We start from the raw sequence: 17762 nt of genomic DNA, 5'->3' as shown, positions 1-17762 counted from the left end.
ATTGAGAACCAAAACTTAGGGTGGGTGTGCAACGTTAGTAATTCTCAGGTATGTGTGTGTATGGGGAGGTGGGGTAGGAGGAGGGGAAATGGATGACGTGAAGCATCTTCATCGTAATATATCACCTCACATGCCTTCACCGTAGAGCAATGAACCCTGCAGTGAAATTCAGCATATTTTCACCTTTCTTCCCCCATTAACTATACCCAAAATCAAGAGGGCTTTCTTTTATTCTATTTTATACTAATTACGAACAGACCACTTGGTGATTGGCTTCTGACCCAAACATAAACATATTCTGACTTGAAAATATTTTTATTTTCTGGAGTTTTTTCTCTATTATAATTTTTAATGCCTTTCTTTGAAGGAATCCAAGGGGGAAATATTCAGAATTGGGCCTTACCGTGCATTAAATGAAACCACCGCATTTTGCAGACACCACATAGAAACAAAATCGTCTTTAAGAGCCTGGAATGTTTCTGTAAACCTCTTTTAACTTTCAAACACACAGTAAATCTGCGGGGCGGAGATGACTCACTTCAGTTGCTCAGCATTTTCCCTCCTGATCGCAGCGTGGCCTGAGATTTTGCTGAGAGCAGGCGAGCAGTTCCCAGAACTGATTGGATCCTTTGGGGGAATCTGCTTGCATTTCATATCAGGAAAGCACATCCCGGGGGGGAGGGGGGGCGCGGGGGGTTGGGGTCCACAAAGAGGCATAATGAAGGTATGTACAAGCCATTTGGCCTCCTCATCGTTGATGAGCACACTTTCAACCCACATGAGCTGTGCTAGGTCTTTAAGTTGGATTCCGTATGAAGACCCAGGTCAAGAGGAAGACACCAGCAGAACCAGGAGTGATGGGAATCGGAGAAAAGTAGTTGACTGAGAGGTTGTCCTGAGTGGCTGTGAAGCCCAGGCGGTCTTCCTCCCGGACCTGGCCCGCCTCGGGAGGGAGCTGCTGCAGAAAGCTGGGCCAGGATCCCGTGTGAGACAGAGCGGCTCACGGACAACCCATAATCGCTCCTTCAGCAAGTGCTGCCTTCTCGCAAATGACACCTCCCGCGAAAGAGGAGGTACAGTGGGATGCGAAGAGGTGAGCGCTGAGCATAGGGCGCAGCGGACCGTTTACCTAATGTTGGAATCTTAGGCGCAGCATTCTCCTTTTACATATACAGGAGTGTGGTAGAAACAACGAAAGAAAACCAAGAGACTTGGAAACTTGGATGTGAACGGCATCTCTGTGGGTCTGTCACCAGTTGGCCTCATTTTAAGGTTGGGGCCTTTTCTTTTCTCCGAGGTTTTCCTCCCGTAGCCTGTGAGTCTGCATGCGTGGCCATACATGTGTGTGCTTACCAAACACGAGGAATGTCAAAGAACCCAAAACGGTCTGGAAGTAACAATTCAAAGTCTGTTCGGTGGCTCTGGGAGTCTTTCAACGCACCGGTGGGTCTCTGGCAGTGAAGTCACGGAAAGAGATTCCTAAATTCATATCCACACCTGTAGTCTGATAAACAGCTATTTCGGGTGTGAGAGACTGTTCTTCAAATATGTATAAATATAAATGCAGTGGTTTATAAGATAGATTCCTTTTTATGCACTTTTAATAGGCACTTTATAAAGCAGCTCACTAATCAGTAACAAAACATAAGCAACTGTGGTTTCTTCATTTTTTTTTGACATTTTAAAACGATCCTCATTTTTAAAATGCTACCAACCACTGCCATACAAAATATAAAAGATGGATTTTTTTTTCTCTGACTCTATCTGTTAGCCGAGGACGGTGTCACTGTAGTTGATCTGACTTGGTTACTTGAAGTGACAGAGCACGGGAGTGTGACCCGACACAGCTGCGGCTGTGGGCAGCCTGACGGAGTCTTCTGCCTTGAAGTGAACACAGACTGTTCCACCTCGCAGCCGCGACCCTGGAGAAACACGTGTGCGCACCAGCAGGCGTCACAGCACCGTGCGCTGTGGAGAACGGTTGGGGACACCCAAACACTGACCAGCAGCGGAACGGTGACGTTCACTGTGGGGGGCCCCCACGCAGAGCACGATGGAAAGGAGTTACGTCTTCGTGAACCGATTTTGGAAAGCTGTCGGACATGTTCCTGAATTTTTTTTCATTGTAAATTAATAATATCATACATACCATGTATGGAAAAAAAGTAGAATCGCAAGACTGCCAATCCAAACTTGATTAACTACTTGCTTATTCAGTGAGTTCCTCAGAATAATACTGTGATGGTCAATATACAATAAGTAAATATATACTCAGTATAGACTTAACCATGGTTTTTTTTTTTCATTTGCTCTGGATTTTTAATGCTCTTAAACATGTAATAAAATCAGTCCCCCTCATTAAAATGCTTATTACTTTTTCTTATTCTATTTTTAATGCCGTTTCCTGATAAGAGATCTTGTTTTGTTAATTAAGTACTATTGCTGGCATTTTTACTTGAAGACGTCAAGGATTGTGTATTATCATCTCAAAACAGAAAATAACAAAATGGAAAAAAAAAAGACAAAATGAGAGGAAGTAAGAGTGACGTTCTTCAAACCATGAGCCACAAGGGGTAAAAACAAAATAAAACCACCTGGATTGTGGATGAGATTTTGTCACGTTGCACAGGTCTTCAGAAATCTTTAGGATGGCAGGGTGAGGAGGGCATGAGGCAAGGCGACCACTCACGCCGTTCCCATGTCTTCCTGTGGAAGCTCCTGTCACGTCCTACCCCTCTCGTCTGGCATTCATGCAGACCCCGGCCCGTGGAAACACGGAGACGCCGATTCCTCAGTGATGTCCTCATGTGCCACAGCTGCAGTACTTTTCTTGATTTGAACTTTCCATCGAAAAGGCACAGCACCTAACGTGACTATCTTGTGACTTGAATATCCTGAGGCTGGGGCCCGCCGGTGGTAAGAGACTGAAAACGCTGTTGGTGTGAAAGCCACAGCATTCCAGGAGAGTTTTCCCATCGCCTGGATCTGGTTTTTCTTATAATTTAACACCGGAGCCTTCCAGCTGTGGTTCTGGGAGTGGAAGAACAGCCAGGTCTCTCTCCACTTTGTTCGTACCACCGACACGGTCTAACAGCATCGTGTGGTAATTACGGACTTTGGAGATTGTTTAACACTTAGTCATACACGCACACCATTTCTCTTTCTTTCTCCCGAACACTTGACAAACGGTTTTGCTCTGCAGTAAGAGCAAATGTGTAAAAATGCAATGGTCTATAGGATGCAGCCCGGCCCCCTGCTGTGTGGTCTCTCATACCTTTCTCCAAGCGTTTCTGCCATAAGATAAGGGAAGGCAGCCACCAAAAACTGGAGCAGACTACTCCCCAGTCCACCCGCCAACACACAGCAGGGTGGGAAAGTCATGGATTCTGGTAGTTCACAGAGCATTTGTGGTCACCTGGTTTTTGAAAAATGAAATGAAAAGCATTTGATTAAAACTCTAATAAACGTGGTTTAATCTTTCCCAGATGATTCAGAGGAAGTCCAGGTCCCACGCTGCCTCTGAATCATCTGGGAACATCGCCGTCTTTGTAGTGGGGAGAGAGCGCCGCAGACTGCTTCGTGCCGCATCTGCTGCCGTTTCTCAGAAGCAGCGGACGGACTGTTATGCTTTTATCACAATCCAGTGGGCGGTTAGGTATGACTTTTTGCTAGTCAGCAGCATTTCAAATATGTTCTAATCGGGTGTGTGGGAAGTTAGAAATGTTAACATGCTGCCTTTCACTGGAGCATAAAGCAAAGGCTGTTGCTAACATTTGGGTGTATTAAGGATACTCTGTACTGGTCTGTCTTTGCATAAACCTGCTTGCATTGAAATGAGCGCTCGCGTACGTTGCTGGTGGCGCAGACCTTTCTGGAGGGCAGTTTGTCGATGTGGACCAAAAGCCTTTAAAGCGAGCGTGCTCCTAAACTCAGACATTCTCACGTCTGAGAATTTTTTCCTAGGTAAGCAAATGAGCAAGTGGTGTAAGTATAGCTACAATGATGTCCTTTGCAGCATTGTTTACAAGAACACAAAGTTGGAAAACTCTGAACTGTCCATCAGTAGAAAGTGGGTTAAATAGAGCATAGTGCATCCATGTAATTACGATGTGCATCTATACATAGAGTTCTGCATTGCTATGAAAATTACATTTTCCTAATATGTTAAAATAGGCATAAATAAGGTAAATTTTTCAAGCTGTTTATAAGTATGAACATAACCCCACTTTATTAAAAAGAAAAATACCCATGAAGCATAGGAAAATGTCTGGTAGGACACATCAAATTATTAGCCATGGGTGGTGTGACCAGGGAGCTAATTTTTACTTTCTCTTTTTTTACATTTTGCCTTGTCTGGTTTAAGAACATAAGGATATGTTACTTTTAGAATCTGAAAAAAAATAAACAACTAAGTTTTTTCAGCTTTGAAAAAATACCTAAACCCGAGATAGTGACGCGGAGGGCAGACTGCTGTGGGGCAGGCCTCAGAGCAAGAAGCCGCCTGGCTCTGCGTGACGAGGGTCAGTGTGGCCACACATACTGGGTCCTTTAGTAGGGCCACGACTTCGCTTACAAAGCCAACTGGTAGGTTACTGAGCCAGCAACTGGGCGTGTTATGATTCGAAATGCCGTGAAGCTGTTCTGGCTATTTATTTTGTTGTTGTTGCTGTTCTTAACTCTGAAAACAATTTGAATATGTGTGTTCATTAGTGGTGTTAAAAGATCCTTAAACATCCAGTTCTGGGAACTGCGTACCGAGGGAGAGGGGCTGATGGGGAACGCCAAGCTCCACCAAGTGACGAGAGTTACAGGAGACTGGTGCGGGAGGGGGGGGGGTTGATCTGGTTGTCCGGGCCACCCCGCCGATGAGAAATGCGAGCGAGGCGAAGAAAGGCTGAGTGTGATTTGGCCTCCACGGCAAGTCAAGTTTGTGTCAGAGCCAAAAGCCGACAACCGAGCGAACTGGTGAGTGGGAGGAAGACAGTAACTGCTCAAAATGTTCAAACACAGTGGGAAATGAAGGGCTAAACATGGAATTCCATTTCAGAAGGCGGGGGTGGGGGGGGTTCTGTTTGTAGCATCGGATGTCCTGTGTGAGCCTTTATGCCTTTTGCTTGTCTTGGACAAAGAAGGCGCCAGTCATAGCCAAGGCCTCGTGGCCGATCCAGAGATGGAGAAGAACGTATTAAGACTTTGTGTTTGATTAGCTTGGGAAGCAGTCATTAAGGACCCTGCTGTGGTTAAAGCTGTCTGCTGAGAAATAAGCCAAAGGAATATTAGGCCAAGAATCTGAAGACTGAAGCCAAACCACTGGGAAGGTCTTTTGACTGCAAATTACAATGTGATTAAATTAGAAGGGAACATTCACATCATGTCATGCTGTCACCTCGAGTTCAACAAGTCTAAAATTGAACTCCTCTTTCCTCACAAAGCAGCTCCTCGACTGCACTTTTCCCAAGAACCAAAAAAGATTACACTGTAGAATGCTTTACCATGACATCTGTGATTCCATTCGACCGTCACACCCTTACAGACCAAGGACATTTAAGTCCAGGGCGTCAAGGGCTGCCAGCGAGGAAGAGGCCAGGTCTAGGAGCCAGCTTTTCTGAGTGCTAACCTAGTGATCCTTCAACTACATCACACCAGTCCTTCTCGCCACATCTGTGGAAATAAACCACTCAGTGACATTTTATTTATTTTGGAATTTGAGTATTGTTTTCAGTAAGTATGAAGTTATATTTATGTGAATTAGCAAAGAACAAACCAGCCGACCGTAGGAATTGTCCGTCTTGTTTTTCATGAGATACCAAGGTGAAAGACATTCATAGCATTCGTGTTACGGAAGTCAAAAGAGGAGCAGGTGAGGAAAAGCCCTGAATCTAAGCCTTACCACACCTGCTTTGTGAATCTGACAGCAACGAACCGCTGTCAATCACAGTAGGTTCCTACGGTTGGTAGGAATGGCTCCACGGTTTTGTGTTCTTTCATTTGCAAGTTATTTTAGCTGTGTCGTTATGTAACAATTGTAAGCATGAAACCTACATGTCTGGATATCCATTTGTAGACGTGTAAGTAATACTGGAATGAAAGCACTCTAACCGTCTAATGTGAAAGGCAGCCTCCTGCACAGCACGGCTCTGTCCCCGCCCATGGACCCATCAGGGCAGCTCGTCCCTGGGCCAGGCCAGCACAGCTGTGCCTTCTCAGCACTGCGTCTTGGCATGCACATTGCTCCTGCCGGAGTATCCGCGTTACCCACGCAGGTCATTTCTTCTTGAGTCTAGGCATCTGGAGTTCCCAGTTCCGGTTCTTTATTGGAGAATAAGTACCAAGGGAAACGTATTTAATGTGGTGATGTTGATTGTGTAATTTCCCTAAGTAGGCATTTGCTTCGGCTGAAATGAAAGCTAAATAAAGTGCATGCAAAGCCCTCTGTGCCCCTTCTACCTGCCCTCACCCTTAAGTTTCTACTGAAACATACCCGTGGGGCTGTGGTGGTGAGCCCCACCTGTGGCTGAGGAACTTAGAGGAGTCTTAGAAGGAGCGGCACTGACTTGGAAGCCTCCTATCAGTTGCCACCTTCTCTCTCCAGCGAAAGTAATCTAAGAGGAAAAAATAAAATCCAAGCACAGAGGATACCTGTTCTCAGTTTTAATTAGCTATTTGGGCTTTTTAATGCCAAAGTCCTGGTTTGTTAACGTAACTTGATTCTTTTCTGACCTTGTGACAATGTCTACACAAATAATGAGTACATGTGCTGAATCTTTTAAATAACTATTTTTATTATCTTTAATTCAGTGCTTTGGATTTCTGGTTCTTTTTTTTAAGACTTTATTTATTTTTAGAGAGAAGTGAAAGGAAGAAAAGAGGGAGAGAAACATCAATGTGTGGTTGCCTCTCGCAACCCCTCCCCGCCCCCACACTGGGGACCTGGCCTGCAACCCAGGCATGTGCCCTAACTGGGAATCGAACCAGCAGTCTTCTGGTTTGCAGGCCTGTGCGCAATCCCCTGAGCCACATCAGCTAGGGCCTGGATTTCTGCTTCTAAATCTTACATGCTAGTCATCAGCTTAGTCAAGAAATCTGAATAGGCCAACACAGTCTCTGAAGGCAACCTGCTTTTTTGTATACATTTTTAAATGTAAGCTGTTTATTGGATCATTGCAAATTATCTTCTGTAGATACTGGATTAGTGCTTTTCAGATATATAACAGTTTGAAAACCAGACAGATTGGGTCTCTAAACGTGAAGAAAGGAACCATCCTTTTAGAACTCGGGTTTAGCAAGGAGTCCAGTTCAGAAGAGGACTGAGGGCGGATCCTGCCAGGAAGCTGGTGAACGTGGTTGGCCGTGGGCATGCTCAAGAGGTGGTTTTTGTGACGTTGCAGAATCGCCTACCAGAGGAATGACGATGACGAGGAGGAGGCCGCCCGGGAACGGCGCCGGCGAGCCCGGCAGGAGAGGCTGCGGCAGAAGCAAGAAGAAGAATCACTGGGGCAGGTGACCGACCAGGTGGAGGCTAACGCCCAGAACAGGTACTGTCCTCTTCGGGGTGGAGAATTGCTCAGCTGCTTCTCACTCAGCCTGTCTGTTGAGTGGGATGTGGTGGGCAGAGCGTTCCCTTCTCTGCCCGACTCAGCTGGTTTCGGTCTATCTGGTTTTAACAGCAGGCATGCATTGCAAATGTCTGACTTTTCATGATATGCAGCCTGAATGGATATCCTGTGATCACTGCAACAGTCAGCAAGGGGCAGAGCCCTGTTTAGTTTAATGTAATTGTATAAACAAGCTTATGAATTTACTTCTACATCTTTCCTCCGAGTGCCTGGTAGAAACCAGGAAAGTCGAGAGTACTTAAGACATCCAACTTCTTCAAACAGGGCTTGTACAAGTTCACGCACACAAGGTCACACAGTCCATTTTGCTAATGGTTAGTGTATGTCATTTATATGCCCCGAGGTGTAGAAAAGATGAGGCTATTTGGAGGGGGGAAAAGTTAATATTAATGTATAACTATGGACTGATTAAATATAATGACACTGCCATATAAGATCTTGTATGTGGTTGTGGTTTTATTTTATGTGTGTTGAGAGGGCACTGTTGATGGTTTCTTTAATTCAGTCTGTCTAGAAAATTCTGAACGGAAAGAATTCTGGCCTCTTTAGCCCAAATTGGAGTGCGTACACAGAAGGTCTCTGAAGGCAGTCTTGAAGATGCTGGCAGGCAGGGTGAATTCAATAAGGAAACTTACTGGTTAGGTGGAGAAATAGCCCCTTGGTAAGTAGCCCCTAATGACAGAGTGACATAAGAAAGCGGGTGTAGGTATATTCTCTGGGGTTCACTGCTTGGCTTTGAATCTGAACTTGGCCTTTCATTAACTGCATTTCTTCAGTTAGATGGAAATGAAAATTATACCTTCCTCTTAGGAACATTGTTAAGTTTAAATGCAATAATAAAACATGCAAAATGCACAGGGCTTTGCCTGCTCGTGGTAGGCACCCGATGTTAGCTACTGTTGGAAAGAGAGCCCCCCAGTCCTACAGAGGATGGCTGCACGGTCGGTCTCTGCCTGTGCTACTTCTGAGCTGAGGAAGGGAGGGGGCTGGGGGGCGAGCTTCAGAATAGCAGCTTGAGGCCTTGCCTGAATCTGGTTATTTGTGAATGGTCAACAGTGACCCCAAAAGTTACTCCTGGTCTGTAGATTTTCTTGCTTTTCAAGTCTTGCTACTCTTTGAGTTTCTCTTATCTTTTCACATCTCATTAATAACAGTTACTTTATGCTGTTGATTGAACACAAAATTCTTTGTCTGTTTTTCAGTAAAGCATGTTAAGATCTGAGAACGTAGGACTCACCTCTGAAATACAGACAACCCTAACTGATACTTCTGCTGATGATCACTGGCAGGATTTCAAAACAGGCAAAGAGAAAGGGTCAGGAGCATCCACTCGTTTCTTAACCCAAGAGCGCTTTCATCTGGCTAGCTGTTTAGAATTTGGGGTACCTTTTAAAAAATTATTTGAATTCAAGTTGATCCCAGTGCCTACGTATATAGACTTTTCCCCTTGAATTCTAAACTACTTGTATTTTCAGGGAAATTTAATCCTGATATGTCTAATTCATGGAGACAGTGCCCTGTAGCAACAGCTAAGGCCAAGCCTTAAAAATCTAGCCTTTACTCTATCATTTCTTGTTAAATGTGAAATGTGTTTTTCCAAAATTAAGCGAACTTGGACTTCAAAAGGGCCAAGTTCGGTATGAACCATGAAATTTGATGGAGTTTCTAAACATTGCAAGGCATCTCCTCCCAGCTGTGGCCACAGCTCCTGGCATCTCACGACTGGTTGTTTTCTGCCGGCCGAGACCAGCACCCCTGGCTCAGGCCATGTCCAGTGACCTACAACAGTGAGGGACATGATGGACGTGGTAGAGTGTGCTTTTCAGGGATTTTCTTTTCATTTTAAATAAACATCAAACTTAACTGTCCTTTGTTTACTGGAGAAAGAAGGGCAACAGACCCTTTATTCATGGAACTCTTCCCAAAGAATGTAGATGGCATGTATATTAGTCAGGATAATGATGGCTGCTGTAACAATGAGCCCCCAAATTTTAGTAGTTTTTAATTCAGCAAAACCTACCAGTCCATTGTGGTTACTTCTGACTAGTAGGTAGAACTGGTCACCTACTTTCTTTCTTTTTGTGACTCTTATCAATTCCCAGGGCTTTGGAGTCCTCTGACCTAGCCAGTAGAGAGGACAGAGCACGCGTCTTTGCTTCCTACTGGCCTTGGTCTGGACACATCACTTCTGCTCACATTCAGTTGGAAATTATTGGTCACATGCTCTACCAAGGTATAGGGCAGAGGGGAGGGTAGAAAACAAACTCCTTGACTGACGGTCACTTCCTGTGACTCTGGAAGGAAGAGCATGGGTCATGGTGGACAGTCCCATGTCTCTCCCTTGGGGATCATCAGTGTGAATGTAGCATTTCCGCGCTCTGACATACACTCTCTTCCTCTCAGAGTGCTTCCTGCTCCGCAAATCCAGTTCACGGAGTCTAGGTGACTTGGCGACATGTGAAAATACTGTGCGATACTAGGGGAATTCACTTGTTATTTCAGTTTGATCCTTGTCTTTGTTTGAGTTCACCGAGACGCAGATCCTAAAACAAAGATTTGACCACGAGTTGTGTATTTGTAAAAGGAGCCCAGAAAACACTGGTGGTGGTGGAGGGAAGTGAGACAGGGAGGGGAAGGCAGCCAAATAAAGGTGTCCTTACCAAGCAAGTGGCCGCTGTGGGGACTGGGAGCTTAACTCCCTGGGGAACTCCGAGATCCAGTGCGGCGCAGGCACCTCAGAGTTATCCAACTCAGAAAGGGTGGGGAGCGGAGGTATTTATGCACCTGCGCACATCAGTTTTTGTCTGAGGGCTGCTCAGAGAGGGGGCTGATATTCCTAGCACTTTTAGCATGGAGGGTAGACTTCAGTGTCCAGAGAGGGACCAAGGGCACAGACCTGCCCAAGCTGTCAGCTGAGAGCCAGGCGGGCATATATGAACACGGTAATGCCTGCAGGGGGTGCCCGTGTGCGCATGGTTCTGCCGGCGTCTGGTGGAGTTCCAGGGTGGGTCAGGCCACGTGAGTCCAACTGACTAACCAGCAGCACGCTGTCTCCCCTGTTGTCTTTTCTGCTGCACAGTGTGCCCGACGAGGAGGTCAAGACCACCACCACGAACACGCAGGTGGAGGGCGACGATGAGGCCGCCTTACTGGAGCGCCTGGCTCGGCGGGAGGAAAGACGCCAGAAGCGCCTCCAGGAGGCGCTGGAGCGTCAGAAGGAGTTCGACCCGACAGTCACAGACGGGAGTCTACCGAGCAGAAGAATGCGCAACGACACAGCGGAAAACGACACCGATGACAAGGAGGAAAAAAGTGAAAGCCGCCGAGAAAGATATGAGATAGAGGAAACCACGGAAATAGTCACCAAGTCCTACCAGAAGAATGACTGGCGGGATATTGAAGAGAAGAACAAAGAGGACAAAGAGGAGGAAGAGAAACCAAAGCAAGGGAGCATCAAAGAAAACCAGGTAGAGGTGATGATGGGAGAAGAGAAAACGGTAGAAACCCAAGAAGAAACAGGGGGAATGTCTTTGAAAAATGGGCAGATCGGTGCAGATGAGTCTAAAGCAGAGGGTGAGAGGGAACGAGGTTCAGACGAGATTTCCCAGCATGAAAAGCGGGAGGAGGAGGAAAGGGAGGCCCAGGCAGAGAAGCTCAGGTTGGAAGCAGAAGAAAGAGAAAGAATTAAAGCTGAGCAAGACCAAAAGGTAGCAGAGGAAAAAGCAAGACTTGAGGCGGAGGAAAAAGCAAGACTTGAGGCAGAGGAAAAAGCAGCCGCCCTAGAGAGGGAAAGGAGGGAGGCAGAGGAGAGGGAAAGGGTTCGGGAGGAGGAGCGCAGAGCGGCCGAGGAGAGGCAGAGGGCAAAGGCAGAGGAAGAAAAGAAGGCTCAGCTAGAAGAGCAAAATCGTAAAAAGCAGCTAGAAGAGAAAAACAGTGACGCGCCAGAGAAAAGGATGAAAGGGGAGAAGGGAGAAGAGACCGTAGAAGGGAAACGGGTCAATGAAAAGAAAGGAGAAGAAGATAAGCGCCAGACAGCTGTGCAGAAGAAACAGGTACAGTGGACGTGGTGCACCCGCTGTGTGACGCCTGTGACGTGTGAGAAATGCAATGCACATCCGATTTGGGGCCGAGGCCACGTTCCTGAGCCCGCACGCTTGGTCATATTTGGCAGGCCGCTCGTTTTTTTTTTTTTTTTTTTAAGGCCATAGCAATCTGCGAGCATGACACAATCGATTGATGGCTAAATAGCCAATCAACCAAATTTCCTGAGACAATCAGAGAAAATGTGTTGCCCTGGGCTTGCTTGTTTTGAACGCGAAGATGGTCCTCGTGGTGGTGCTGTGTTGACCTGTGATTCTGCACCTGCATCTACACTTGTTCCTTTTCACACCTTTACCTCTATCCACGGGTCTACATGAGGCAAGAGCATCTTAACTCTTCCCCTTACCCATGGTTTTGGCATTTAACTAAAAAAAAAATTATAAATGTTGGGGGTGGAAAACTGACAAAAACGAATCATGGTCCCAAATAGCATCATCAGAAGGCAAATATCAAACCTTTGAGATCAGCTGATAACCAAGGAGGGAAAGTAGCCAGTTTGGGCCGTCTTTAGAAAAAAAAAAATGTCAAATCCATGATTGGCACCATGTAGACCTGAGCTTAATGTAAACTTGCAGAAAGCCAGTCCTCTGGGGCGACATCAGCTTATAATTGACCAACAATTAAAAGCACACATTTTGTTTGTTTTACTATCTGAATGATACATGCAAATTGATATAATCTGAGGAAGGGCGGAAGTGGGGGGGGCGGTGTAAACTACCAGTGATTTTTTTCTGTCTGCAAGGCTGCATTAGAAGCACCGTGTTTAACCACCATCTGCTTGCATGTTCACCTTCCGGAAAGAACTCTCTGTCACTATGTCTGCACTGCGCTGAAGCTGTCTTTCACTCCTGCTAGTTCTAAGGGGCTCGTGAACACAGCTATGGTTGAGACGACCAGAGACAAAATGCACTGAAGCACACACGAGGTCTGTAAACACGCACAAGGAGCACGTCATTCTAGGTATCAGTGAGCACACGGGCAGGCACACGGGAGCAAATTTTGGGTGGAAAGAAAGCACCCGAGGCTGCTGTTTACAAGCGCTGGCCCAGGGGGGTGGAGGAGCATGACACAGCAAGAGAGGGCAGCCTGAGCCACATGCCCAGTGACCCGAGCACCTTCTCACGCTGGTAAGAGCTAGAAAGGGCTTCTTTGACATGAGTGACCTGACCACTCTTGCACATAAAAAGGAAGAAGAAAAGGGGGCTAAAGTGCAACCCCAAAGAGAAAAGTCCCAAGAAGACAAGCCTACATTCAAAAAGGAAGAGGTAAATATTACTGGGAAGTAGCCTAATTATTCATAAAGCAACAGAGAGCTGTGTTCCCCTACAATTGTAACCTCTCAGCCAGTGTTTTTCAAGCCATGACTCACGATGTAGCGAATGGTGAAATTGACGTAGAACATCTCAGAACTAGTTAAACCGTGTCCATCGGCATTTTAGGAAGTGCAATGGAATAGAAAATATCAGAAAATGTAAGCACCGCATCGTGACATCAGTTACCTTCCTTACTGTGGGTCGTGGTCCAAAAGCTTGAAAAACACTCCTCTGATCCATCTTCCCCACTTTCTTTTCCTTTAAGTGCTATTTCTTTTTTGCCTTGAGCCGTCCTCCTTTCGTGTCGTTTCCAATTGGCTTTGATTCATGATGTCACTTCTCCAAGGGAAACCACCCCCACACGTCCCGGTAGAAAATTTGGTGAACGGAAGATGATATTTGGTTTTCAAAAGAAAACTCTGGCCCAATGTTTTGCATTGCATTTCTGAGGCACACACGGGAGCAGGTGCCAGAGTGCGTGACTGTAGGTAAGTGGCCGATAAGGGGACCAGAGGCCGCAGCAGGCAGGGTGCCGTGATCTGACGTCCCCGAAATGGCACAGCAGGAAGCCTGACTTTGTTGCAACCATTGTGCTTATGTGAGCCCTGAGTAATCCTAAAAATTGTGACAATATTCAGTAAATTCCAAGTACTTGAACAGGGTAAAACTCAAGTCTCTGTAAGGGAGGAGTTGCGTTATTTTGCCCGTGGCCTGACCTATAGCTATGGCTACATTTCTCTACCCATGGTGGCATAGATTAAGAAACAGGGGAAAAAAATCCGTACTTAGAAAATAGCCAGATTAAATAGAGGGGGTGGTTATTTTTCTTATGTTCTTAAATAAGATTCACGTACAAAGTGAAAACCCCTAGTTCACATTACACTTGTTTTATTTTGCATCTATGTCCCTCCTGGTCTCTAATAGAACTGGTGGTGCTTTGAGAGTGAGAACTGCATGTGAACTCTGCCCATTTAAAGGAAGGAGAACGCGTAAATGCTAATCACTGGAAAACTGAGTTTGGCTTAAATGAGGCAGCTAAGGAAATGGTCCAACATGTGGGAAAACGCTGTTCTTCATTTTGCAACAGAAGAACACTACGAATTCATCTACCAAAAAAAATGAAAGTTCCCTCGGAACTAAACTCGAACAGAAACATCCCACGTGGGTTCTTCCCTAGAACTAGTGTTGCGTGGTGGATATCCTCACAGAGAGAACAGGGCATGAAATCACAGCTCAGTGATTAAGTTCACGTTGGGGCCGGGAAGCTGAAAAAGTGCTGTTTGGATTCTATCCTTTCAATCCACTTCCCCGAGATGTGATTGGTTTTCAATGACCGGAGCATCTGTCTGTGCACCGTGTCCCTGAGCTGGAAAGAGCTCGCCAGCAGCCATCCAGATCATCTCTTTGCCTCTTTTCAGATAAGGCCCCCAGTCACCATTGTCCCCGGATAGAATGACTTCAGAGCTGCCTCTTTCCCAGTCTGCCCTGCAGCACATTCCAGTGTCCCAAAGCTTGTGGCCTCTTTTTTTGTACAAGGCCAGATTAAATCCTCTGCACAGGCTGGAAAAAAATACCCTGCCATTCCTGCTTTAACGGCGCGTACCTAAATTACTAGTTGAAGGACTAAATTTTTCCCTCTCCAGCTAGTTAGTTGTGTGGTTGCTTTATAGAGACAACTCGAAACCATATTTTACATGTTGTAGTCATTGTAAATACCCTCCTCCTTTTTTAATTTCCTTTTAGTTAAAAAAAAATTGAAAAGCCTTTTCTTTCAAGGAGCAATGCACGATCGGTCAACCACAAGTAAACACAAATAGCACGTAAGCCTTCTGAGAGAAAACATTTCCAGAAGTCACTCCAGTACTTTACAAAACACCTTCTTTCTCCCCCTGCTGCAGCTTAACTCTTTCGTGGCAATGGATCGCACATGATCCGCAACCTTGAAGCTTAACGTAGCTGTTTTTTTCTCCTCTCCAACTATGAAATACCTCTTTCTCGTTCTTCACCCTAAAGCTCTCCCCCTCCCCCCGCCTCTCACAGAAAAACAACTTCCAGGAAAGTTGCTCATGTAATATTGAAATTGACCTTCATGCATCTAGTCCAAATCTCTCCAGCGTTTCTGTGCATGTGAATCACCGGGGAATCTTAGGAAACGCAGACACTGACTCAGTGGCTCTGGGCTGGAGTCTGCGGTTTCTGGTGAGGTCCATGTTGTCCCCAGACCAAACTTTTGGTAGCAAGGACATTATTCACGTGGCACATATCAGACCCAGAGAAGGAACTGAGGCTTCTGAGTCTAAGAACGGTAACTTGTACCGGTTCTTGTCACTTATTCTGGAATCAAATGATGCCATACAAACTACAAAGACTGACATTGCAGTCCTTTCTGGCCTGCTCCCTTGACCTTCTGAATGTCTTTCTGGCACAGGGTCACGTTGCTGAATTCCCCCCCCCCACACCTTTGTCATCCCAATGCATATCTCAAATACCCAGTTTTCTCCAAATGATCACATTTGGCCAGAGCCTTGCATATTCTTTCGGGATACTCGGCTACCCATTAATAACCCATCAGCGCAGGTTTTCTCTATGGTAACACTCCGACCTAGGAGATCCAATGCTTTTCCCAAGAGACTCTGAATCCCATGAGCTTGTGTTAAATCTTCTCTAGAATCCGGTCCACTGTGCTCCTTAAAATAAAACATAAAGCTGTTATGGAATTACTTTCTTTATTCATTTCCCAAAAAGATAAAATAATTTGCAAACTCAAACTGTCATGATTTCACTGGGAATTTTTCTAAGGAAGTCTTGCAGAGAGAATACAAGCATACCATCCACTACAGCCTTTGCCAATAAAGGCAGAGCTTGAGGGAAAGGATTTTTTTCCTTCTGTTAAATATGCATTGTTTTACAAATCTATTTTACATACATTTTGGGGCAGTAAATCAGATAATACATTTGGGAAGAGCAGAAATATCTCTGACTCCAAAACAGGAGATGTGAGGTAGAGGATATTGCATCTTTGTATACTATTCCACCAACTGTGAGAATGGAGTTCAAATTACTTTCATGGGTTTTCTGAAATGGGACCCTCCTCACCTCCCAAGTTTGTGTCCCCAGAAACTTCTTAACCAAGACGTATAATGCAGTCCATGGCTTCTGGGGCCGTGTCCACTGATGGTAGGCTAAGGCAAGGACAGACCCCGCCCACCCAGTGAATACTGATCTATGATTGGGCGAGGACAGCCACCAAGGAGCTGCAGTCAAGTTGTAGGACAGGCCAGGAGCTTCCTCCTCTGTAACCCCTTGTGACAAGTCAGAAGACACGAGGGAAGGGAAAGGATGAAGGATTAGGAAGGGGTCATCTCCAGGGCTGTCCAGCCTGCAACCCACAGGCGGCCTGCAGCCCAGGATGGCTGTGAATGCGGCCCAACACAAAATTGTTAATTTACTTAAAACATTATGAGATTTTTTTTATGACTATTTGCTACAATGCATTTAACGTGTGGCCCAGAGACACCAAAAGGTTGGACACTCCTGAGAGCCTGACCTCCATGGTTTCTGTACTCAGAGCCAACACCCCAGAGAAGTCCGGTGACTTCATCAAGGTAACAGCCAATTTGTCAACAGCACTGGACCCAAAACCCAGGTTTCCCAACTTGCAGCTGAAGCTCTCAGAGAGAATGGCAAAACAATAGCTCCCTCCTTCAGCCTGCCCAAGAGATCCCCTTTCTCCAGGTGTGTACCCTTTGGAGAAGGATTGAAGTTGTTTATTTTAAAGATTTTATTTATTTATTTTTTAGAGAGGGAAGGGAGGGAGTAAGAGAGAAAGAAACATCAATGTGTGGTTGCTGGGGGCCATGGCCTGCAACCCAGGCATGTACCCTGACTGGGAATCGAACTTGCAACACTTTGGTTCGCAGCCCATGTTCAATCCACTGAGCTACGTCAGCCAGAGCCAAGGACTGAAGTTTTAACTAATTGGGATCACAGGATAGTTGCCCGTTAAATTCCTACAGCATAGTCCATCAGCAGTAACTTAATCAAATACTACCCAAAGAAGGCCATCAGGGGAAAGACGACTGAAGGCTCAGCAGTAGAGCAAAAAAGTGCACTCGCCTTAGTAGAACATGCACTTGGATAGTTGATGTTCCGAGGGTATTGGAAGACTAGCTGGAGAGAGGTGAGTGATCCGAGAAGGGGAGACAGTCTGGGCAGCGCCTCTTAAAGCCCAGAGCTCTGACCCGCACCCCCCTTCCTCTGTGGGGTTCTTAAGAACATTAGTGCTTTCTCCATTTGTCTTGAAGAGAGCAATAATGAATCGCCCCTGTTTTTACACTCATCTTTTAAAATTAGGGGAGATGATATAGGTCATTTGTACTCCTTCACCCCTAAAAAAAAAAGCTATGTAAATTCAGCTTACTTTGAAATAATCTCTTATTTACCACAAGGAACTTGTGACATGACACCCACAAAATATTACAGCCAATACCTGCTCTTCATGTATAACCTCCTCTCACCCACAAAAATCACAAAACCACTCTGGAGATAAGTTATTACCTGCCCCCTGGAAGTCAAGGTAAATCCCAGAATTTTTCCTATTCCATTCTAACTTGGTGGCATAGATGACTTACAAACACAGTCCCACAGCTGTGAGCCATCCCCCTACAGGTAGGGTCATTATGTCTCCTGTCCTGGGGAGCCCAGTTACTTATTTGGTTAGGAGACTAGGGTC

General features: G+C 45.7%; 1 protein-coding gene across 5 annotated transcripts in view; it reads left to right on the top strand.

Annotated features, from left to right (window-relative positions):
• The window catches only part of CALD1 (caldesmon 1), a 193430-nt gene that overhangs the window by 149845 nt on the left and 25823 nt on the right, over positions 1-17762 (top strand). For 4 of the 5 annotated variants that reach the window (XM_045855535.1, XM_045855536.1, XM_045855537.1 and 1 more), the window contains 3 exons: positions 7389-7535; positions 10696-11668; positions 12905-12982. In XM_045855535.1, coding sequence (XP_045711491.1) covers positions 7389-7535; positions 10696-11668; positions 12905-12982 — 1198 coding nt within the window. The remainder of the gene's footprint in view (positions 1-7388; positions 7536-10695; positions 11669-12904; positions 12983-17762) is intronic. The other variant, XM_045855539.1, reaches the window with a different exon arrangement.

This window comes from Phyllostomus hastatus, unplaced genomic scaffold, assembly GCF_019186645.2.
Source record: "Phyllostomus hastatus isolate PE091 unplaced genomic scaffold, TTU_PhHast_1.1 phas_scaffold_114, whole genome shotgun sequence".
NCBI lineage: Eukaryota > Metazoa > Chordata > Mammalia > Chiroptera > Phyllostomidae > Phyllostomus > Phyllostomus hastatus.
Note: the sequence above shows the minus strand (reverse complement) of the source record. Positions and strands in the feature narration are given on the sequence as shown.